The sequence below is a fragment of the Boleophthalmus pectinirostris genome, unplaced genomic scaffold (assembly GCF_026225935.1).
Source record: "Boleophthalmus pectinirostris isolate CB_2022bp ecotype Guang Dong unplaced genomic scaffold, ASM2622593v1 HiC_scaffold_21, whole genome shotgun sequence".
NCBI lineage: Eukaryota > Metazoa > Chordata > Actinopteri > Gobiiformes > Gobiidae > Boleophthalmus > Boleophthalmus pectinirostris.
The window spans coordinates 6,781,503-6,807,361 of NW_026571175.1; the positions used below are offsets into that span (position 1 = coordinate 6,781,503).

Consider the following 25,859-nt stretch of genomic DNA (forward strand, 5'->3'; position numbering starts at 1 on the left):
TTCTTGCTCAGCACCGTCAAGAAAGCAGATAAACCACACCCACATAAATAACCAATCAGAGTGAAGATGTCGGACAGCGATGCCGAACTGCCGAACAAATTTCTGCTCAGCTGAGGTGTTGAGAACAAGCCGCAAGAACTACCGAACAGGAGCTATGCCGAACAAATGACAGAATTTTGTTCAGTCTAAAAGGAAGAGTCAGGAAGGGGGGTCTGGAGGACTACAGGGGCTAGATGTTTCTTCAGTCAGAAACACATGGCTGTAATCAGGGTAGTCCGTAGTGATGTTACAAATTTTGCAGGACGATTAATTGACCAAGAATTTATTGCGATAAACGATAATATTGACATTTTAAGACCAATTTCAACTAATATAATGACCATGGAATAAAAATGCAAATACATCCTCTCAATGATCAATAAACCTTACTTTCTAAAGAACATTTAACACAGGAACTGTAAGACAAACAAAAACAATAGGCCTAAATAAAAGAGACTTAAAATAGGACTAGCCTATGGACTTGGACTAGGACTTGTTCACAAAAATGCACTTGAATGAACCATTGCTGAACCAAACACAACCAAAGCATTAAATAAAATGGATTATTAAGTCTCTGTAACAAAATTGTCCTTAAAAGTTATTTTAGTGATTGACTTCTCTGTCCTGTCTGGTGTCGTGTCAGTTCGGTTTCGGGATTTCGGGTTCTCCCGGGCGCTAGGCTAGTTCTGTCACTCGGGTTTGGGTTTATGTCGGCTGCTTGGGGTTTGAGACATTTCTTCTCGTCATTTGTGCGCTCGCTGCATTTGACGCATGTGACTATTGACACGTGTCCCGTTCACTCGTGTTGATTCGGCATCGTGACTTGTTTTGTCACTCCGCGATGAACGGTTTTGGTCCTGACAGCGGCGCTAGCTTGTGCTGTTACGCGTGTTAAACGAGAGGAATCAGAGCGATAGAAACCTTCTAACATTCAGTCTCTTTGAGAGCGAGAAAGAGCGACAGAGAGCGAGGAAAACAAACAAGCTGCAAATAGAATTTATCGTGGCTGGAAAAGTTATCGAGCTCGTTAAAAGTTATCGTACAATTAATCGATTTATTGATTATCGTTACAGGCCTAATGTTACGCGGTACTTGCAGTGTTGGGGAGTAACAGATTACATGTACTGGAGTTACATAATCAGAGTACAAATTATGAGTAACTGTATTCAGTTACAGTTACTGTTTCAGTGAGTGGTAATTGGATTACAGTTACTTTGTTGAAATAAATGGATTACACGGCGGTATTTTCCTGTTTTCAAATTTGGGGCTATATCCATTTTTTATTTTTATTTTTTTCGGTAATTCCACTCATTGCCGTACACTAAACCATTTCTAAACCAGGCCTAAACCAGATCTCTAAACCCAGGTCTAAACAAGGACTAAAACCAGGACTAAACCAGGACCAAACCAGGATTAAAACCAGGTCTAAACCAAGTCCAAACCAGGTATAACCCAGGTTTAAAACCAGGTCTAAACTAGGTCTAAACCAGGACTAAACCAGGACTAAACCAGGATTAAAACCATGTCTAAACCATGTCTAAAACAGGATTTAACAGAAGTAAACCATGATGTGCGCACCATGTCTCCTCCTCTTCTATCAATAATATTTTTAATACGGTTAAGTAAAGTCTCGGCCTTTTCATTGTCTTTTAGCAGATAAAACATCTTATGTTACGATATTCTAGTCTTTGCTTCTCTACAGGAAATCAAGTAATCCAAAGTATTCAGATTACATTACTCACTTTAAGTAATTTAATGGATTCTGTTACAAACTACATTTTGGAGTATGTAATCTGTAATCTGTAGGGGAATACATTTTAAAAGTCACCTTCCCAACACTGGGTACTTGAAATTACTGTGGCACACACAAATCTACCTAGTTTACGCTAAAATGATCCAAAGAGGACTAAGAACAGTAAATAATGCTCTTAAAACACCATATGCAAAACAAGTTGATTGTGTGTTTAGTTTCATGGTGCACTGTGTAACTTTTCTGGTGCAGGGGCCATCAAATGCTTTTCTGTGAGGAGGGGTTATTGCTTTGTCTGGAATGTTTCACAGTATAGTATTACACCTTTCGATCAGACCAAGTTACAAGCCAGATCTGTGGAGAGGCGACCCCACTCACAGTCAGAATGTCTGTTTTTCTAGGTGTTTTTGAGCTATAAAACCACCTGTAGGTTAATAAATGTAAAGGTAGAGCTGTTTAATGTCATACTGTGGAACATTCCAGGTTGTTGTTGTTGTTACTATCATCGCAAAACTCCACTTTGGTCACTGAAAGTTGCGAAAAGCGCTTATAAACTCATCATAGTGAATAATTCGGAGGCTCAGAATGCATAAGGTAAGTGAGGGATAACGTTAGAGGTTAGGAGTGTGTGTGTGTGTGTGTGTGACTTCCTGTGATTCATGAGTCTGACGCAGCACTTTCCATGTGTGTGAATGAGGCGTCCTTCTGCCTTTGTGACCAACAGGATCTGACTCCATTCATAAAAAAAAAATATGACTACTATTCCTTTTCACAATGCGTCATCTGGGGACAGGAGATATAGCCCTGCGCTGAGTGGATTACTTTTCTGAAAGAGAAAAAGAAATAAATAATGTTTCCTGTTGTAAGAAATAGCAACAAACACTGAACTTAAAGAACCTCTACCTGATTTTTTTCCCCCTTTCATTTGAGCAAAAATTGTCAGATATTTTATGGGCAAAATATAACAGTAAGTGTGCTTTGGCATGCCAGTTGTTATTAGCTTTACCGTCACGGCAAAACTCCACTCTCCCAGTTAATAAAGTAAGTGAGGAGGAACTAAAACAAACTACCGTGATTTTTGAAGTATAAGCCGCTACTTTTTTATCACACTTTGAACCCTGCATCTTATACAACGATATGGTGAATGTATGGATGGATTATTAGTTTGTCACATTGTCCATTCATATTTATGGTCTATGGTTTCGTAACACAGCGGACACTTGCAACCTGAGTGCAAAAAACACTGCTGTCTCTGCTGTTAACACATGGATCTAGGGCAGGGGTCTCCAAACTTTTTCCCTCTGGTCAGCTCCTTTACAAAACAAAAATGCCAGAGTGCTACTCATTTTAGTGGCTGCAAGAAATTGAGATGATTATAAGAAAGAGAGCGAACCTTTGGGTACAGTTAAGTACCTATAAAACTTAAATCATTGTCCATTTATTAGTGTACAAAGTTTATTATTATTAAATTATACATTTACGATATTAATAGGCATGTAATTACAGTGGTCCCTCGTTTATCGTGGGGGTTACGTTCTAAAAGTAACCCACGATAAGTGAAATCTGCAAAGAAGTCAACTTTATATTTTACAATTATTATGTTTTAAGGCTGTAAAACCCCTCACCACACACTTTAAACACTTTTCTCACACAGGACAGTTACACCTCTTTTTGCATCCCTTTTAAAACTTATTGCTGCTGTTGTCCTTATGTTATTTTCCTCATTCTTTATGTAACAAACCGAAGATTCATTTATTCCGTAATGGAGTCAGACAACGCAGAGTCCGGCAAGGGTCCATTTTTGGAGACCTGCACCCGCAGTACAACGCCGCACCTGCGCAGTACAGCACCGCACTCGCCCGATAACCTGAGATTATATCAAACTTTTGTGCTGCCTACGCCACGGACTGAACCAAGACTAAACCAGGACTAACCTAAGACTGATTCCAGGACTGAAGAGTAGACTAAACCAGGACTGAACTAGGACTAAACCAAAACTGAACCAGAACTGAAACAGGACTCACTGTCAGGATGGGCTCGGGGGTGACCGCAGGAGAAAGGACCCACGCAGAGCTCCGCACCTCGCGAAGGTAAGGTCAATCGCCCGATCGCGCTTTGTGGACTTGGCATTCTCTCTCTTAAGTCCAAGATTAGTCCTGGTTTAGTCCTGACCTGCCCGTGTGTAATTACTACCCGCCCATAATACACCATACATGTTCATACGCTGATCTGCGAAACAGCAAGACCGTGAAAGGTGAACTGTGATATAGCGAGGGACGACTGTAACCAAATTTTTGTTATTCAGCACAATGGTTTATTTCCGAAATCCTTTGGCGAACTACTTGGGAGGGGGTGGAGAGCTACTGGTACCTCCCGAGCTATAGATTGGAGACTCCTGATCTAGAGTTCACATGAAGTTGTCAGTGCACTAAAACAGTTTATCGCCATGTGATAAAAGAAGTAATGATGCAAAATTAATGTCAGTAAGTGTGATACGTCTTACCCCTACGCGTTAAATGCTGGTGGGTCTGTAAATGATGAGAAAAAATGTCTCAAACTTCAGTAGCCGGACATCCACTCATACCTGATTGACACAACTAATCTACTGTAGCCCCTGGAAGAGCCTGAAATCTGCTGAAATCCTACGAGACACTGACACATGGATCTGGAGCATAACACTGACATGAACCAGACAGGACAGCGGCTCTTTCTGCAGAAGACATGTGCAGTAGAGCGCAAGGAGAGATGGGAGGAAGACGCTAGTTTGATTGTGTTTTGAACAGTTACCTCAAAACACACCCTCAATGCTCCTCATGGAAAACAGAAAGAAATGCAGATGATGCGGCTTTTAAGTTAAAGGCATTTTATGTGTTTATCAAAGAACGAAAAAGAGCTGCTGCACGTGAGCTCAGCATCACTGAGTCGATGGTGAGACGTTGACGATAGCACCGAGACGAACTGACTCAATGCAAAAAGAGGCGATAAAAGCAGACGACCTGAACTTGAAAACGTTCTCGAAGACGTGGACACCTGTGGCCTATATATGTACAATTTGAAAATTTAGTTGAAATTTAATTGTTGCGCTCAATAGTCCGGAAATTACAGTACTTGTAGTTGTATTTTCCACGGTTTTAAGACAGTAAAACCCCGTATTGCACGTTTATTTCTTACTAAGTAACTCTTTCAGCATCTGTTTTCAAGTTTAACACAATGAATATAATGAAAGAAACTCAGAATTCTTTACACTTGATTCAACAGCAGTGCATTCTCCATTATCTCCACGCAGCAGTACCAAGGACACCGCCAACCTACTCCTTGTTGACACGATTTCTTTGTGGATATCTCTCTTTCTCTGTCAGACCTGCGTCATAAGAGCTCTGAATATACGCTACAATAGAAGTATGGGGAGACCTGAGAGGACCACACCACACTTGCCACGTTTACATGAGAGCTTTAATTCCCGATCTAAAATAATTTAATTCAGGATAAAAATGTATTCTGCTTTAAAAAGATCATGTAAACACTTAATTCCTAATCATTATTTGGAATTAAAAGTATTCATTATTATACTTAATTTCCAAATTATGTGGGTGGTTTATTCTGATTTTAAAGCTGAATTAATTTATTCCTCTATAATGTAAACATTTATCCCTCTTGAAAATAATTCCGGTCGTTCAGCGTGTGTGTGTTCGGTTGCTCTTCTGACGTGATGACGCGCTGCAAGATGGCGGCCCGGAGCAAACGTTGGTCTCGAACCATAACAATTTTCCTCAGCTGACAGACATAAAGCGTGATGATAAAAGTCTCGAACTGCTGTGAAAAAAAAGTTTGTATCATGTTTGTGTCTGTGGTGTAACGACAAACCGAGACGACAAAAAAGCGAGTAGCAGCTTTAGTGTGAGTTTTCTTCGGGTTGACGTAAATACGTTTGTGTCCCTGTCCAATCAGAATCCTTCCTCACCCCCAGACGGTGAGCGGAATTAAATAAAGGTGATTTAACATATTTTTGTGACATGACGTAAACCTTAATTCAGCATTAATATTCCCATGTAAACTCAAAGGAGAATATTTTAATTCCGGACTATTTAACTCTGAATTATTAAAGGGATTTCCTAGTGAACCAGAGTGTTGGAGACGTGTGGAGACACTTTTTTAAATATTCCATCCAGTCCTTGTATTTGCAGAGGTCACTGGTGCTAGGCTAGTGCATGTCAATGGCCATAGTTATCCTGTCACTAAAAACAGTCTTACCCAATTCACAAAACACCCGAAGCAAATCTATTTGCTTCGGGTGTTTCCAGACTGTCCATGTAAATGTTTTTGTCAATAGAATAAGTTTCAAAGTAAAATCAGCCTTGCATTTGAAGGATTTATGTCTATCTGCTGGCTTTATTTTTGCAATTGGTAAATGCAAACTGATTTACCATATTGCCACGTCGTTGGTTTGTAATCCACTGATCGATCCAGCTGTAGTAGAACTAGCTACAACGGGTCTCTCGCGACTCTGTTTTGAAGTGAATTGATTATATCACAACTAACTAGAGCAGAGTAAAATTCTGCTGGTGCTGAGAAAATAGTCCCTCAACATGCAACGATTCATGCGATGCAAGGTTAGTTTTACTTCTAAAATTATTCTATCAACACAGACATTTACATGGACAGTCTGGTGTAATAATAGATTTGCTTCGGGTGTTTTGTGGAGTGGGTAAGACTGTTTTGTTTTTAGTGGCAGGCTAACTATGGCCATTGACATGCACTAGCCTAGCACCAGTGACCTCTGCAAATACAAGGACTGGATGGAATATTTTAAAAAGTGTCTCCACACGTCTCCAACACTCTGGCTCACTGGGAAATGAGGCCCTATGTCCAAAATTCTGAACTGCTTTAATTTGGAATTTAAAAAACATCATGTAAACGTGGCCAGTGTGTTGAGTGTTTATGTTCATGGGTCCTGTCCTGATGTTAAATGATACACTTATCCGTGTATATTTTGCATAAACGCCTATAAAAAAGACACAAGATCCAAATCAGATGTTACTGATAACAACTGTCATGCTGATTCATTCGTAATCAAAAAAAAGAAAAACAAAAAAAGTCCAAACAGTGGTTCTAAGCATGATTATTCAAATTATCAGAAAGCAGAATGAGTCTTACACAAGTCTTTTATTTGTTTTGCCAGTTTCAGTGTCTAAATCCAGTGGGTTTAAACCTAAATTGCGTCTCTCTGATCTGAATGATCGCTCCCTAAACCCCAGCGCCTGCAGACTGTCATGAGTCAGTGCTAGTGCAGCCTATGCAACTAAGGGAGGGAATTCTGGAGGTTCTGAGCTTTCACATGAGGCCTGCACATAAACTGAGGATTAGACAAATTTCGATGAGTCTCTATCTGCAGGATAATTCAGTTCGATCCAGTCTTTATTAAGAACACATAATATCTGGTTCACAGTATAAAACTAGAAAAGCACTCAGAGAGCGCAGACCTCTGCCAAGGACTACCCCCATTTTTTATATAAATTGCGATAAAATCAGACTTCTGGATCAGATCTGGATCAGCCTTTGGAATATGAAAGAGGATCCCATTGTCCATCCCTGAGTCAAATTTCATGGGGTTTGGTCAATAATTAACCGAGATATTGAGAAACAAAATTTTTGGCCCCATTTACCACAATGTTAACTAAAATTTCAAAGTGATCCAGAATCCAGGATTTCTTCCGGGTCACCCCCAAAATGAAATCAGTTCTTCCTTTTCACATTTCCAACAAATCCTGAAAATTTCAAATATCAAAATCGGTCCATAAATTTTTGAGTTATGTTGCTAACAGACAACAAACAAACAAAAACAAACACACAAACAAACAAAAACAAACAAACAAACAGACAAATGCCGGCAAAAACATAACCTCCTTGGCGGAGGTAAAAAATAAATAAATAAAACAAGAGTCTCCTCAGCTTAGAGGTGAATCTGACAGAGCTCCCCACACGACACACTAAAGCTTGAATGATTTGCTCAGATTTACAGCTCTACACATACGGTAAATGAATAAATACAACATCTGATTGTGACAACACCGGGTCTCACACCACAGTTTACAAACATTTCACTGGCGCTACAGAACCTAATATTCTCAAAGAGTCATTATAGGCCACTGGCAAACTCTGCAAAGTCTTTTTCTTGTAGTTGCACCAAAGATAAGGCAACACGGGTTCAGTTGTGATTGTAAAAGCTTAAAGTGCAGGCTCCATACATCTCCTTTAAGCCTAATTCCATAAATTGTAGATACAGTTTAGAGTATCATCTGGTTCTCCTCTTTTGACTGGCACTGTTTAATACAAAACATTTTCTTTCTGTCAGATTGAGCTGTGTCAGAAATGTCATTTTTCCACTCCAGTGATCTGAGGGAAGCTTCATACGAGCTTCATGGGACATGATCCGTCACATGTGGAGACAGAGAGCCCTGCATGTTCTGCTGTACGTGCCAACATGAATCCTCTGCTGACTGCACCAGCACATGTGTGAAAACCATGAAGTAGCTCACACTGTAACAATGACCAGTATCATGTATAAAAGAAACACCAATGCACCAGCTCCTCCTGCTTAAAATGACTTGACACAATCCCAAATGAACTTCGCAGTCATTTACTGAGGACACGTCACACAGAGACAGTTTGAGTCCATCGCAGACTGACTCATATTTATGGGTTTTGACATTTAAATCGCTTACTTCAGGCAGTATTATTATTATCTGCCAGTGGAAGCAGACTGTCTGAAATGAAATGATGTAACAAATGTCTCGTGTTCTCTTTATCCGTGTTATTTTGAACTGATCTAATGCAAATTTTGGAAATGTACAGTAATCTACTTCAAGGTACAATATGTCACTTTCTGAAGGACACAGTCATGTATGATTGGAAATAGAAAATGAAAAGCATACAATAAATCTTTTAATTTTCTCAAAAATTGACAGTGCGCCTTATGTATTCATTCTGGATGTGCTTACTGACCTTGAACCGATTTTATACACAGCGCTGAAAAATCTGTCTAACTGTTTTAGTACGATTTTGAGAAGCTACGAAGCCGCACCGCTTGATGCATTGTGGGAGCATTACGGCTACTATAGTCAGGAGCCGGAGTGAGTAAGACAGAAGCTGACCACATCAGGGCACAAGGAGCAAGCTGTTTTTTTTCCAGCGCTTATATTTTATGCAAATTATCCATGTGGCTTTAAGTTTCCTTTCTGTAAAATGTAAACAAATGTGCACAAAGCTGTATTAAACACATTATTACTCAATGTATATTTGAGTCGTCCTCGTAGGAAATAAAAAAACAAACTAAGGGCCTGTTTACACGAGAACGCTTGCAGGTAAAAATGACAATATATTTTATAGGAAGTGCTTTTTAGGGTTTAAAAACGCAAAAATCTGAAACCACCCTCCAGAGTGGAAAAGTTGAATATGCTCCGCTGTAGTGTTTCCGTCTACATTGCCAAAGACGCAAAACTCTGGTCATCACATACACCTTGTGTCACCACCTGGCATGCATACCCAATCATCCTTGCACTTTTGCGTCACCGTATGCATGCAGATTTCCTCCCGAAAACCCTTGTCTAAAAGCGGAATAAAAAGTGAAGATGCGATGCCACTTTTGCGTCTTCTGCTCAGACTGTCCTCATATAAACGTAGCCTTAAATGATCCACCCACATTCACATTCATAATCTACATTCACCAAGACAGGGAGGCAACGCTGGGCGAGTTATGTCACTATCTGCCAATGGATCATGGATGTCTTGGGCTAAGGGATCAGTCTCAAGTGTCGTCTGTCTGTTTCGCTTAATGCAGTCTTATAATCCGGTGCACCTTATAGTCCGAAAAATATGGTACTTAGGAAGGTTCGATAGGTTTTATGCCATACTGACATACATTATTATAGGCTTGATAAGGTTTGTGGAGATGTTTTTTCTAAGGTTTTCAGTTCAGTAAACAGAACCAAAATGAAAAAAAAAAAAAAAAAAACCTGCATACTTTTATTTTAGTCTATTTGCAGCTGGTGGAGAGTCCCTCAAATGCTTTTTTTTCCCCCCATGGAGATGTTATTGGAATGCTTCACAGTATGACAAATATACCTTTTTATCTTCCTGGAGACCAAATCAGATGAAGTTACAGGTCAGGTCTGTGGAGAGGCGACCCCACTCACAGTCAGAATGTCTGTTTTTCTAGGTATTCTCTCTGTAGCGTCATAGTGTCGACGGAGAAAAAGATTTGACGGACCCACCTTTAAAGTCAATTATATTCTACTAACTTATTTTAATCGTGAAAAAGTCAATAGTCAGTTAAATTCAAACCATATTTTTTCTCCTATTATAGAGCTCTGAATGCTTCTAACCATCTCTGCGCCATCATCCCTCACACTTGTTAACACAGATATTTGCTTTCACATGCTCTCTCTGCTCCTCGCTCCACATCTGCATCTGCATCCACGGGGACCATTTCTCTACAAGATCACCCCCAAGAAAAGAAAATGGCTGAAACCGACTCTCGAAGAAAAATAGGAAAGTGGCGCACATCTGTCAGAGGCCCGGTAATAGTGCTGAGGCGTGGGGTTTCAGTGGAGGAAGAGGAGAAATAAAAGAACACAGAGGAACACGTGAGGAAAAAATAAGTGTGTTTGGGGCCGTTTGAAATATGCAGTGAATCTTGGTCTCATCAAAGAAATCATAAAATGGAGGTGAACAATGAGACTATTACATTGTAAAAGTGCAGACCCTGTTCGATGTGCAGTGTACAGGAGTTTTTAATGTAACAGTAAAGGTCTCCAGTAATGTGTGAGGTTATAATGTTCGTTTTCAGTTCTTTTTAGGTGACTGCAGCAATTCATCTGGCTCTTTTTTGCTTAGAATCAAAGCCAGATGCCCTTCCAGACATTTCCTCCAGCTCTTTTTTGTATTGAATTTAAGTAGAAAATCAAAACGCAAAAATCGTTGTTCCTCGTTTCTCATTTACCCCCTCGAAGTTGTATTTGGAGTGATTTGTGCGTGTTTTGAGCAATCTTTAATCACCATTTAGCCAATTAACTCCCGTTTTCACACCACCAGCATACGGCCACTGCTCTGTACTGGCTTAGTTCTCCGTGTTTTTCTTAACTGGCGATACACCTGCTGCGTAATCATTTTGTTACAACTGAAAAAAATAAAATAAAAAATCCATTTATGCAAGTGTGATGTGCAGATATCCGGGGGCCTGGTCAAGCAGAAGTAAACAGCAAGGCCAAAAATTCAAGTTAATGCATCTGATATAAAAATGTATTAGAACAGATACATATGTACTCTAGTTTATGAAACTGTTGACCTTTTTTCTGTACCATTTTTGGTTCTAAAGTTCCATATGTTTTAAACAGACCATGTATGAAACATGGAACAAAAATTATTTCCCAAATTTCAAAGACCTGCAAATCATGTCAATAAATGGATGTATTTCATCATATCTTGTGTTATTCCATCTTTGAACTGTTTATGAAGGTACAGGATTTAAAAAAAAAAAAAGTATTTAAAATGTAAAAAATTTGCTTGGAAGGACTGACATATTTTATAGAAATAGTTTCCTTTCATTTTGAAGTAATATTAAAGTTTTCAGAAGAAAAAAGCGACAAATGATGTAAAATCCTGCACCTTCTACTTGCCTGAACAATTTTCCCTCTGTTACTTTTCCCTCCGTTACCATGAACTTTCTTAATAAAAAAAACTCATGACTCAAAAAGTAAGAGGTTTTTCAACCTAATCTTGTACCATATGGTAGAAAACTATATGAAGCAAATATTCAAACCAGTTTGTTAAGGATATGGAAGTGAGAACCAAGAGTTATCACTGTTTGTGTTTATTGCCCAAAAAGTGCTGCATATTTCATTCCCTCCGTTACCGACATGAGTTTTTAAATTTTTTGTCAACAACTTGAAAGAATATCACAGGTTTAACTTGACCCTGTTGGAGTGTAACTCTTTCCTACATTCTGATACTTTACTTATTTCAATAGTCCCTCTAGTTTCTGAATAAGAGACATTTGAATGTCAAAAATCTGCCCGTTTCCCTGCGTTACCGCTTGACCGGACCCACATACAAGGTGCAGCGACGCCAGCTCCCATTGGTCACCATAGTTTTCGAACAAGTCAGTCAGAAGTCGACTTGTTGGGTGTCGTAGATTATAACTACCATGAAATCCAAACTATTGAGCGCACCTGAATATAAGCCACATCAACTAAATTTTAAGAAAATTTTTAAATTGTACATGTATAGTCCGCACCTGAATATAAGCTATAGGTGTCCACGTCTTCAAGAACATTTTCAAGTTCGGGTCATCCGCTTTTATTGCCTCTGAAAGTTTTTGTTGTCTTTTTGCATTGAGTCAGTTCATCGTGCTGCCGTCGCCAAAATCTCACCATCGACTCATTGATGCCGAGCTCACGTGCAGCAGCTCTGTTTCCTTCTTCGACAGCCATATCAATCGCAAAACTTAAAAGCTGCATCATCTACATTTCTTTGTGTGTTTTCCATGAGGAGGGTGTGTGCATGAAAAGCAAAATAACTGTTCAAAACACAATCAAACTAGAATCTTCCTCGGCGCATCATCCCCGTCTCTCCCCGCGCTCTACGGTGCATGACTCCTGCAAGAGCCTCTGTCCTGTCTGGATCATGTCAGTGTCTTGGAGGATTTCAGCAGATTTCAGACTCTCTCGGGGGCGGGGCTAGTTCTATCAATCAGGTCTGAGTGGATGTGTGGCTACTGAAGTTTGAGATGTTTCTTCTCTTCATTTACGCACACGGGTAAGACGTATCCCCCTCACTAATGTTCATTTAGCATCATAACTTATTTTATCACAGGGCGATCAACTGTTTGAGTGCACTGACAATATCGCTAGCTATTGTAGCACAGACAGCGGTGTTTTCTGCACTCAAGCTGCGCGTATCCGCTGTGTCGCCAAACCATAGACCAACCATATATATGAATGGACAATGTGCCAAACAAAGAATCCATCCATATATTCGCCACATCGTTTTATTCGCCGCAAAGTGTGAGAAAAAAGTAGTGACTTATAGTCCGGAATTTACGATATATAGCAGCCTCAAGTTCTTTAAAGTCAGATGCCCTTCCAAACTTCTCTAAATGGTAAATCTTCACATTCGCGCTGTATAAAAATACAGTGCGAATCCACCTTCAAGACACTCAAAGCGCTTTACAACAAGGAACCACAAAGACAAAAGATCTTAACTCTCCAGAGTGTGAAACTGAGAAATAATGACTTCAAAGTTTCTGTTTGTCCAGATAAAAGTTTATAGCTCCCAGCTGTCAAATTTTGGGAGCCCTACCTATTAATGAAGAAATATTTGTATGTGAAAAATACTGAGCTCAAAATTGACCTTTGACCTTGTTTGTCAGTTCCTGTACTCAGCCTTTGTATCGTAAGCCAAAAATAAAGAGTCATGCAAAGACAAAGGCAGAAACTGACATGATCATTTGATTGATTTTCCCCAGACTTCCATCCCTTCTAAGAACACGTCACCAAAGTCTAATCATCATGGAGTTTGTTTGAAATGATAAAGAAGAGCTTTGGATTTTCTGTTAAGTGCTGATCAGGATCGTGCGCCGACACTTGTACACTTAAACAGTTTGACTTTGCAGTATAGTGTGTACAGTATGAGAAACTACGCCAAATACTTTCACATTAAAGATTATTTCACTCGCTAGGACCACGCCAACAACAACATAGTGCGAAGAAGTTTATTGATAATGTAAAAAGCGAGGCAGAGATGGCTGGGTTGAGACTATGGGTGGGGGCTCCGTCTCAATCTTCAATTGGCCCAGCTGGAACAGGACCCCCCCCTTGTAGGGGTCTTATGACTGAAAGACAAAATAGGGGATGGGGTGGGGTCGAGATAGCCGAGACAAACTGGGATGAGGGGAAAGGCTGCTACATATAGGCTTCTGGGAAATTCCTGTTCCCCAGCTCCGACTGAGTGAATATGTGACTCTCAACCAATCAGAGCAGTGGAAATATGAGGCACTGATTAGATCAGTGTGAAAAAGGGCAAAACATAAGTCCTGGACCACAAGAGGCACAGTAGTGTGTGTGGTGTGTTTGGTGTGTGTGTGTGTGGGGGGGGGCGGACACTTACAGGACAGCTGCTGATTGGCTGCTCTCATCTAAACCTTTGACTGACAGGTGAAGCAGCTCCTGCGTTGATTGGCTCGTTGACAGATGAGCTTATTTTTGCTGGTGTCTGTGTGGAGCTGTAAGTGGAAGCCACTGATGGGCTTTATTCTTACTACAGAGTGAATCATTTGTTTTATGGGAGCTCTCCTGAGATTCTCCTTTTGCTCGATGTGAAGACGTCTGTAGTGACTGTTTATATTTCAGACAGTTTCTCCTGTTTGACTCGCAGCTCTCACTGTTGTAGAGTCATTTCATATTTAGTGATCTACAAGTACGTTTAGATGAATGAAAATGTAATTTGTGTTCATACTAATTAACAGCTTGTGTACTGTCACTTAACAATGTATTACTGCTTTTTGTCTTTGCACGACTCCTTATTTTGGGCTCATGATACAAAGACTGAGTACAGGAACTGACAATTAAAAGTCAAAGGTCAATTTTGAGATAATTTTTCACAGTATTTATTCACATGATAAGAGGTTTCAAATACAAACTAAATAATATGAAACATTTTTTGACCAAACATGACGTTACAGCATTCGGCCTTTGTAGGGTACACACTCACACACACACGCACACACACACACGCGCACACGCACACGCACATGCACACACCAGTGTACACAGACACTAGGGGCGAGGTGGGTTAAGCGTCTTGCCAAAGGACACAACGACAACATTCATCTGTGGGAGCTGGAATCGCACCGCCAACCTGTGGGTCTGTCCACAGTCACCTTTTAAATATTCAGCACAAATATTTTTAAGCTCCCAAATTCAACTGTCAAAATTCAGAGTGTAAAATTTGCAGTGAAAAAAACTGCAGCAAAGATCCAAGATGCCAAGGCAGAAGCAATCAATCCAAAGTGACCCGATCTAACTTAGTAACAAGCAGGAAATGGTGCAATGATTGGTCAGAAATAGCCCCATTAAAACCTCATCTTTTTTATTTAAGTGTAAACTGCCCACAGATGAGAACAGCCAAAAGGAAACAGCCTCTGTCCTCCTGACTGTTCGACCAATGTTTTTTTTTATGTTGTTAATGCAAGCATTTGTGTGTGTACTGTGTACTGTGTACTGCTGTCTCTGCCCTGTCTGTGTTCAGGTGCTGTGGGCGGGACCTGACTAGAGCTCTGATTGGCCAGCTAGCAGCCAATCAGGTTGGAGAGGACCATTTAAAAGAGCTGTGTGCTGCTGTTCTCTTTCTTTGTTATGCTACTTCTGCTAGCCAGGTATTGTTTGGTTGGGAGGTTGTTTAGGTAAGTGGGGTCCCTATACACCTTGCACCACATAGTTTTATCAGTTTTTATCAGGCCCTGTTTTGTTATATTTTCGGTTCTTTTATTTGGCACAACTGGCACGCGCCTCCTCCCACCAACTTTTGTTTTTGTTTGTTTTTTTGATACGTATTGGTGAATGTTTGGCCTCAAAATAAAACTTGGCAAACTGAACTCAGTGATTGTTTTATAACGGTTGTGTGTGTCCCTTGTTGGATATAGGAAACATAACAAATGTCAAGAGCAGGATTTGAACCAACAAACTTCAGATCAGAGGACAAACCCTCTACCAACTGAGCTGCCACGGTCAAAAACCTCGTCCTTCTCCTTCTCAATCTCCTCCTTAAAACAAGTAAGTTGTTCATGTTCTGGCTCTGGTACGAGAGGAACTTTAAAATCTCCAGGTGCTCGATGCTCACGTCCATGTTTGGACAACTTCCGTAAACACAGAGCACGCTCGCTGCGGTTGACAACATCGTGTCCTAAAGTGCGCATGTGGGACACTTTTGGGCCGTTTACTGTTCACACAGGCGATCGCATACAAGTCGCATTTAATTGGAAATGTGAACGACCTCGCAAAAACATCGTATTTCACAAAAAAATCGGAAGTGAGCGTTAAGCCCTGCAGTCTGAACGTAGCCTAAGTATTGTTTGCACATACTCCAAATTAGACGTTCATTCATGTGATTTCATTATGTTATTTTGTTTTTCCTTCCTTCATTTAACATTGCACTGCAGCCCAGTTAAGTAGACAAAAAAAAAAAAAAAAAAAATCAAGAAATTCAAGACCTTTGTGAAAAAATAAGACTTGGACAACACAATTTAAGACTTTATAAGGCCTTAATTTAGGAACATGAAATTTAAGACCTTGCAACTACCCTGGTATTGTCTGAAAACTCACGAAAAAACACAAAATGGATTTAAACAGCACATTTTCAGGAGTTTGTGATCAATACGAGCGTTCATGGTCCTGTTTAGGAGTTTGATTTCCATCAGCTGTATTTTGTGACTGTAATTTTATGCTTGAGAAATGTGTTTAAGCGCACAAATCATCTCAGCTGTTGTAGTTCCAGCTAAGCTCCAGCTCTTTCTAGTCAGATTGTGTTCAAACAAAACTCAAATCAAGTCTGACTGGAGTAACGGAGCTCCAGACAGAACAGTGCTTCCAGTTAGCGACACATCCCCAGTGAACGTTAATGACATCAGCTTCAAAATAAGTTTCACGAAGTCTATATCCGTTGCGTGAGAATCATTTGAGACCCAACTTTCATTTTCGCTGTTGCTTTTTCAATTCAATTTGTCTCCCTCCATCCACTTACTGTCAGTCCCCATAAACACCCAGATCTAAAACTATAGATCCAGGAAACGCTGACTGCACAATAATCGTGTGGAGGAAAACCAATAGTGTAAATGTGTTGGGCTCCGTGCGCTGGTGTAGCCTCTGTGCTGACGTAGAACTGTGCCAACCGCGTTCAATCAAGCGAAAAGACTCGAAGCCGGAGCTGCCGATACCCGAGCGCGGACAAAATAAGTCGTTCTCAAAGCGTGGCACGTGCGGAAATCTGACCAAGATGGATGTCCGAGCCTGCCGTCAGCTGATGCAGGTGAAGGACGACCCACGGACACGTCGTTTGTATCTGTCGGATCGAGAGGATGACCGCCGCAAAATACTGGACACTCGGAGAAAAAATATATAAGATGGGTATTTTTATTTTTTGCTGCCTCCATTTGTTTGTTAAAGCTGCAGTATGTAACTTTTTAGCCCTCAAATATAGACAAAAATAAAAGGGTTTGTTAATTTTGTTTGTATTAATTTTGATGAAAATGTAAAAAAAAAAAAACATGCATTCCTTTGCTGCATTTTTTGTGTGCTTGGGATTCAGTGAAAACCGACTTCCCCATCAAGAAAGCGCAATGGAACGGCCAATCAAATCAAGGTTCCAAAACACAAACTCGAGCTAGTTCGGTGCAGATCAAGTTGGTTGTATATAAACTTTTTTCAGGAATCCATATTTGGAATGCATTTATAAAGGATGTCCGGAGAACTTTATCCACTACTGACATTCAATAGAACAAAGCATTATTACTGTAAGAAAGGCTTGCAGCTCCACAAACTTGACTCTTATCTGGACTCCTGCTTGTTATCATGGTAATGTTGTTTATGGAAGATACTTTGTTTCATCTGATTTTGAATTTAAATGCCATTGAATTTCTCACTTGGATTTTTTAACTGAATGATTTTTGAATGATTTTAATTCTGAATTTTGTTTGCTGAAATTTTTAAGTGTTCAAGTGTTTAAAATTCAAGATAAAAAAAAAAAAAAAAAAAAATCACCTTTTAAATATTCAGCACAAATATTTTCAAGCCCTCAAAGTCAACGGTCAAAATTCAGAGTGTAAAATTCACAATGAAAAAAAAAAAAAAAGAATTGCAGCAAAGACCCAAGATGCTAAGACAGAAGCAATCGATCCATAGTCATCCGATCTACCTTACCCTGCCTTTGATTATCCTTCCGAATCGGTTTTCCGAGGAAGTTGACTAGCGACATGCATGACACGCCCCTTTTCCTGGGACGGCGTGACTTGGACCTGGGTGGTGGAAAAAGTAGACCGAGCAAGAATTCTGAGTCAGAAACCAAGATGGATGTGCCCAGTATGATGTGTAAATATGAAGTGTTTTCATTGTGTTTGGACACTTTGGTGGTTTAAATGACAATTTCAGTCACCTGTATCACTGCAGTACCTTTCTGCATTTGTATCACTGCCTGTGTTTGGTAGTCGGTGTTGTGGTGAGGCCAATATTGAACAAATACTTGATTTAACGAGTGTTATCGTCCTTAAGGTTGTAACGGAGGAGAAATCATAACATAAAATGTAGTGCAAATTCCAAAAATTAAATTAATTGTGGCAGTGTTTTCATAAGATGAGGGAATAGTCATAATCATAATCCACGTAGTCTGACACGCCAAACATGATAAAACGCTTCAAGCTCGGACGTGACGTCACATGCTACGTCCAAATGGGAGTTGGAAGATAATCAAACGCAGGGTTAGTAACAAGCAGGAGACGGTGCAATGAAGCAGTCTGAATGGTCAGAATTAGCCTCATCACAACCTCCTCTCTTTTACTCGTTAACTGTAAACTCCGCCCACAGATGAGAACAGCCAATAGGAAACAGCCTCTGTCCTCCTCACTCACATGATCGGTTGCTTTTGCGTTTCAATTTTCATTCATTATGCACCTTGAGATAACTGTGGCAGAGTCTCTAACCAACACTCACACTGGGCAAAGTGGGAGAAGTGTCTTGCCCAAGGACGCAGCAGCAATTTGGACTAGAACCACTGCTCCCTCACTGTGGCCCTGATGTTCCCAGAGGTCTCCCATCCAAATACTAACCAGGCCCGACTCTGCTCAGCTTCAGAGATCTGATGAAATTGTGCATTTTCAACATACATGCAGTGATGGAAGTAAAAGTAGTAAAGTACTGTACTTACGTTAAAATTTTAGGGTTCTGTACTTTACTTAACTTGCTTTTAAAGTGTATGTTTTTTACTTTTACTGCATTACATTTGAGAGCAGGTACTGTATCTGTACTTTCTACTTCACTACATTTTTGAACAGGACTGAAAAGTAAGTAGTAAGTAGTATTTTTTATCATAGTTTGAGAAGTGCTGAAAAGCCTGAGGGTTTATTTTTAACATTCAAAATTTGAGCAAACGAAATTGTACAAATAAAAACAGATTTTATTTCGACTGACCAAAATTCAGCACAAATCTTTATCAAAATCACTTCATTTGGAGATTTTTAAGACCTCAAAATCTGTGTGAAATACTTTAACATCGATTTTCCTTTTCCATTTTGCTTTTACTTGAGTTTTTTTTTTTTTTTTTTTTGCTCCAGTATCTGTACAAGTAACAAAATGCAGTACTTCTTCCACCCTGCTTCTATGACTACAGTAAACAAATGAGGATAAACACGTAGTACATGTATAGTGACTTTTATTTACTTTCCGGATCTTTAAGAATTCATAATAATATTTCCGTCATCAGATCAAATTCTCCGACCTCAGCGTGGCTTAAAAACTCCACTCAGAATCGCTTTTATAAGTTTGTTTTTCTTATCGCAGCTCAAATTTCTTCCCGTGCGAGTGTTACCTTGAACTGTTCTGTCTGGCTGCACTTGTGTTAATGTGGGAGCAGAGAAAATGTCAAACGCCGACGTGGAAATTCAAAAAGCAAAACACGATTAGAAATGGCCGTGATCGGCGTCAAAACCGAAGCAAATCTCCACCAACGTGAGAACGGGACCGTGAGCTAAACACACGCGAGGAGAGTTTGAAGTAGAGTTTGAAGTACACGGCCAAAAGTACATGAGGTGAATGTAACGGGGTGAGGTGGTGATGGTGACAACGTGTGGGCGGAGAGGGGGAGGACAGAGGGAGAGAGAGAGGAGAAAACAAGAGGGGAGAGAAAGAGAGAGAGATAATAAGGGGAGAGAGAAAAAAGAAAGTAGACCAAATAAGAGGGGGAGAGAGAGAGAAAGAGTAGAGAGAATGAGAGGTGGAGAGAGAGAAGAAAGATTAAGAGGGAGAGAGAGATAGAGAGTAGAGAGAATAAGAGGGGGAGAGAGAGAGAAAGAGTAGAGAGAATGAGATGTGGAGCGAGAGAAAGAGAGAGAAAGAGAGATGAGGGGGAGAGAGAAAGAGAGAGTGAGAGAGGAAAGAGAGAAGAGAGGGGGAGAGAAGAGAGCAGAGAGAATGAGAGGGGGAGAGAGAGAGAGAGTAGGGAGGATGAGAGGTGGAGAAAAAGAGAGAAAGAGAGTAGAGAGAATGAGAGCAGAGAGAGAGAGAGAGAATGGGAGGTGGAGAGAGAGAGAGAAAGAGTAGAGAGAAAGAGAGTAGAGAGAATGAGAGGGGGAGAGAGAGAGTAGAGAGAAGAGGTGGAGAGAGAGAGAGAAGAGGGAAGAGAGATAGAGAGAGAGAATGAGAGAAGAGAGAGAGAGAGAGAGAGGAGAGAAAGAGAGTAGAGAGAATGAGGGGGAAGAGAGAGAAAGAGTAGAGAGAATGAGAGGTGGAGAGAGAGAAGAAAGATTAAGAGGGAGAGAGAGATAGAGAGTAGAGAGAATAAGAGGGGGAGAGAGAGAGAGAGAGAGAAAGAGAAAGAGAATGAGATGTGGAGCGAGAGAAAGAGAGTAGAGAGAATGAGGGGGGAGAGAGAAAGAGAGGTGAGAGAGAGAAAGAGAGAATGAGAGGGGAGAGAGAAAGAGAGGTGAGAGAGAGAAAGAGAGAATGAGAGGGGAGAGAGAAAGATAGAGAGAATGAGAGGGGGAAGAAAGAGAGCAGAGAGAATGAGAGGGGGAGAGAGAGAGAGAGTAGGGAGGATGAGAGGTGGAGAAAAAGAGAGAAAGAGAGTAGAGAGAATGAGAGCAGGAGAGAGAGAGAGAATGGGAGATGGAGAGAGAGAGAGAGAGAGTAGAGAGAATGAGAGAGGGAGAGAGAGAGAGAGAGAGAGTAGAGAGAAGAGAGAGAGAGAGAGAGAGAGAGAAGAGAGAGAGAGAGAGAGAGAGAGGTGGAGAGAGAGAAGAAAGATTAAGAGGGAGAGAGAGATAGAGAGTAGAGAGAATAAGAGGGGGAGAGAGAGAGAAAGAGAAGAGAGAATGAGATGTGGAGCGAGAGAAAGAGAGTAGAGAGAATGAGGGGGAAGAGAGAAAGAGAGGTGAGAGAGAGAAAGAGAGAATGAGAGGGGGGAGAGAGAAAGAGTAGAGAGAATGAGAGGGGGAAGAAAGAGAGCAGAGAGAATGAGAGGGAAGAAAGAGAGGAGAGAGAGAATAGGAGGAGAGAGAGAGAGAGAGAGATGAGAAGAGAGAAAGAGAGTAGAGAGAATGAGAGGGGAGAGAGAGAGAGAGAAGTGGAAGAGAGAGAGAGAAAGAGTAGAGAGAAAGAGAGTAGAGAGAATGAGAGGGGGAGAGAGAGAGAGTTGAGAATGAGAGGTGGAGAGAGAGAGAGAAAGAGTAGAGAGAAAGAGAGCAGAGAGAATGAGAGGGGGAGAGAGAGAGAGAGTAGGGAGGATGAGAGGTGGAGAAAAAGAGAGAAAGAGAGTAGAGAGAATGAGAGCAGGAGAGAGAGAGAGAATGAGAGGTGGAGAGAGAGAAGAAAGATTAAGAGGAGAGAGAGATAGAGAGTAGAGAGAATAAGAGGGGGAGAGAAGAGAGAAAGAGAGAGAGATGAGATGTGGAGCGAGAGAAAGAGAGTAGAGAGAATGAGGGGGAGAGAGAGAAGAGAGAGGAGAGAGAGAGAATGAGAGGGGGAGAGAGCAAGAGAGAATGAGGGGGAGAGAGAGAGAGAGAGATGAGAGTGGAGAAGAGAGAAGAGAGAGTAAGAGAAGAGAGGAGAGAGAGGAGAGAGAATGAGAGGTGGAGAGAGAGAGAGAAAGAGTAGAGAGAAAGAGAGTAGAGAGAATGAGAGGGGGAGAGAGAGAGAGTTGAGAGAGAGGTGGAGAGAGAGAGTAGAGAGAATGAGAGAGGTGGAGAGAGAGAGAGAGAGAATGAGAGAGAGAGAGCAAAGAGAGTAGAGAGAATGAGAGGTGTAGAGAGAGTGGAGAGAACGAGAGGGGGAGAGAGAGCGAGAGAGATGATAAGGGAGAGAGAAGGAGAGGGAGAAGAGAGGGTGAGAGAGGGAGATAAAATGAGGGACTGAGAGGAAGAAAAGAGGGAAGAGAAAAAGTGGAATGATAGGGGGAGAGAGAGATCGTGGAGAGAATGAGAGAGAGATAGTAGAGACAGTAGAGAAGATTAAGGAGAAAAAAAAGGAGAAGAGAGAGGGAGATATTAGAGAGAACGAGAGGAGGAGAGAAAGTGAAGGGAGGGGGAACAGAGGGGAGAGAGATAGAGAAAACAAATGGGGAGAGAGGAAGAGAGGGAGAAGAGAGAGAGAGATATTGGAGAGGGTGGGAAGGAAGAGTAAAAGAGAGGGAGATGATAGGTTAGAGAGAAACAGAGTAGAAATAATGGGAGCGGAGAGAGAGAAAGAGACGAAGATGACAGGGGGAAGAGAGAAAGAGAGTAGGAAGAATGAGATGGGGAAAGAGATAGTAGAGAAAATGAGAAGGAGGAGAAAGGGAAAAGAGCAGAGGAGTGAGAGGGGGATACTGGAGAAAATACAGGGGAGAGAAAGAGAAGATGATAGGGGAAGAGAGAAAGAGAGTAGATAGAATGAGAGGGGACAAAGCTGGAGAAGAGAGGAGGAAAGAGAGAGATATTGAAGAGAAGGAGGGGGACAGAGAGAGAGAAAGGGAGACAGCAGAGAGAAAATGAGAGGAAGAGTGAGAGGGAGGAGGAGAGAAAGAGAAAAAGAGTGAGATGACAGGGAAGAGACAGAAAGAGAGCAGAGATGACGGGGAGAATGAGGAATGGAGAGAGAGAGAAAACGATAAGGACATGATAGGATGAGAGAGGGAGAAGTGAGGGAAGAGAGAGTTAGACTTAGACCAACTTTATCGACACAAGGGAAATGATTTGGACACAGAAGCTCTCACATCTCAATAGAATATAATAATAGAGACATAACAGAGCGGGAGATACTGGAGAGAAGGAAGGAGAGAGGGAGAAAGAAAGAGAGGGAGATGATGGGGGACGAAAGAGAGCGGAGAGAACGAGAGAGTTAAGTGCGTTAAACAAGTCCCCCTCTCATAAAACGACAGTCACACGGCAGCTAATGCAAAACTTTTTAATCAGATTGAATAAAGATTAAAGTCAGCCTTGAGACAGCTTTATTTAAACACGAAAGAAATGTTTTATATTTTGAGCTTTAACTAAGTGCAGCTAATGAAAAGAGAGAGTGGGAGGGAATAGAGAAAGAGAAAACAGAAAGGGGAGATCGGAAAAGTGAGGTGTGATTACTTAGTTATAAAGACTTGACATGACACTGAACGGATCGATTTACGAATGTCCCAGAAACGGCGCAAATGCACATCCACACGTACAGATCACAAAAAAGCAAAGTAATGTGTAATAATCATCACAAACAGCAAACATATCAAAAGGAACAAATCCAAACTATTGAAACTTTGCAGCTGATGTCATCACTCTGAATGTGAAAAAAAAAAACGGTTTCTCTTTGTTTTTCAGTGCACAAACAAAAAACTGTGACTCTGAAGTGACTATTCAAGTGAAAATTCAAGCAGTCATTGAAGTTAAATACCTTGGCCTCATTCTAGAGAAAATTTAAGATTCATCGGTCACACAAAATACTTGGCGAACAAGATTGAAACTAATCTCAGTTGCTTTCGTTTCATACGTAAAGATCTAACGCGCCACACCTCTAAACTACGGAAGCCGAGAGGGGTCGCGGCAAACGCAAACGCCGCAACAAATACAAATGCGACGACACAACAAAAAAGCCACAACACATTAAAAAGCCACAACGGAAGTGACCGCGGGACTCTATTTTCCGACGGACCGATCAAGCGGCAAGTGAAGAAGAAGAACTACAACGTGAAACGAGCAATGATAAAACAATAAATGACTTTTACTTACGTTTCCAACTTCTCCGTTCCTTTACTTTTCATGTGCTAATGATGGTAAGTGTGTTCTGTGCATATCGTGTAGGAGATAGTTCATGTTTTAATTTTTCAGCGATCATACGCGTGCAGGTCGTACGAGTGCAGGTTTAGTGCAGCTCTTTATTTTATAGTCATTTCACTCATGTATGGACACTTTATTTATGTTGATCACTTTATTTATGTTGGTCAATGTATTTATGTCGCTACTGTTGCGGTGAACAGACTGGAAAGTGTTTGTCTTTTGGACACATGCGCACTCAAGTTTATGTTGCAGTAACCTGGATACTGCGTATACATGCCACAGTATCCCGGTTACTATCGGAATATTCCAGCTACAGTAACCCGGTTTCTAATAACCTGGATACTGCCTTAACCGGGACACTGAAACCAGGATACTGCGTATGCATGCACCATGAAGAAACCGGGATACTCAAAGGGATACTCGTGCATGTAAACGCAATCAATGAGTGCTTATACATGCAGGTATGTTCCGATAGTAACTGGGATACTGTGGCATGTATACGCACTCATTGTCTGGAGGTGTGATGCTAACTGAGGCACTGCTCTGTCTGAAGCTCTGTTACTCAAATTAGACTTTAATCTGAGCTTTGTTTTAGCACAATCTGACCAGAAAGAGCTGACTTAGCTGGAACTACAACAGGTGAGATGATCTGTGCCATAAAACAATTCCCTCTCAAAAATGACAGTCACAAGTGTAGATAGTCTTGGTTAACAGGTTTTCAGTTTGTCTCTCACATTTTTGTTGAAAACCAAACACCTCGATGGGAACAAAATGCTCGTATTGATGACAGGCTCCTGGAAATGTGTTGCTTAAATCTATTTTTTAGAGACTTATAAACCTGTCCGAATGTGTTTGCTACTGTGTGCATTGGGTTCCCATGGTAACTGCTGAACATCCTACCATAGACAGGCACGCAGATTAAATCACAGTAAACAGACAAAGCGGAGTCTTACTTGATGCGGTCAGGCACTCGGTGCGTGTGGTTCCCGTCACTCTGACAGTTTCCTGCGTACAGAGTCCTCCCCAAAGGCCCCTGGTCCCTCCTCAGGGCCATGGCCCCGTGAGTCAGCACAGACACGCCTTTGGCTATCCTCCTGTACACAAGAACAACATAATACACTTAAACATGAGAGTACACCATACTATCCTCCTGTACACAAGAACAACATAATACACTTAAACATGAGATTATACCATACTATCCTCCTGTACACAAGAACAACATAATACACTTAAACATGAGATTATACCATACTATCCTCCTGTACACAAGAACAACATAATACACTTAAACATGAGATTATACCATACTATCCTCCTGTACACAAGAACAACATAATACACTTAAACATGAGATTATACCATACTATCCTCCTGTACACAAGAACAACATAATACACTTAAACATGAGATTATACCATACTATCCTCCTGTACACAAGAACAACATAATACACTTAAACATGAGATTATACCATACTATCCTCCTGTACACAAGAACAACATAATACACTTAAACATGAGATTATACCATACTATCCTCCTGTACACAAGAACAACATAATACACTTAAACATGAGATTATACCATACTATCCTCCTGTACACAAGAACAACATAATACACTTAAACATGAGAGTATACCATACTATCCTCCTGTACACAAGAAGATCACAGTATACTTTAACATGAGATTACACATAATACTTAAACAAGAGAACATAATACACATTACCTATATCCTACTGTAGATAGATATTACATAGGAAAACAGTATATGAGTCAGCACAGACACACCTTTGGATATCCTCCTGTACACAAGGACAACATAATACAATTTAACATGAGATTACACCACATATCCTATAATAGTTTATAGAATATTAGGCCTGTAGGAGTGTATGAGTCAACACAGACACGCCTCTTGTGCACGAGATCACAGTACACTTTAACATGAGATTACACTATATATCCTACTGTAGTTTCTATAATATAATCTATAGGGAAAGTAGAGAGTA

At 40.7% G+C, this 25,859-nt stretch overlaps 1 protein-coding gene across 1 annotated transcript in view; it reads right to left on the reverse strand.

The window, feature by feature from the left end:
* The window catches only part of grin2da (glutamate receptor, ionotropic, N-methyl D-aspartate 2D, a), a 414,138-nt gene that overhangs the window by 328,747 nt on the left and 59,532 nt on the right, over positions 1 to 25,859 (reverse strand). The window contains exon 4 of the mRNA XM_055157602.1: positions 24,797 to 24,937. Coding sequence (XP_055013577.1) covers positions 24,797 to 24,937 — 141 coding nt within the window. The remainder of the gene's footprint in view (positions 1 to 24,796; positions 24,938 to 25,859) is intronic.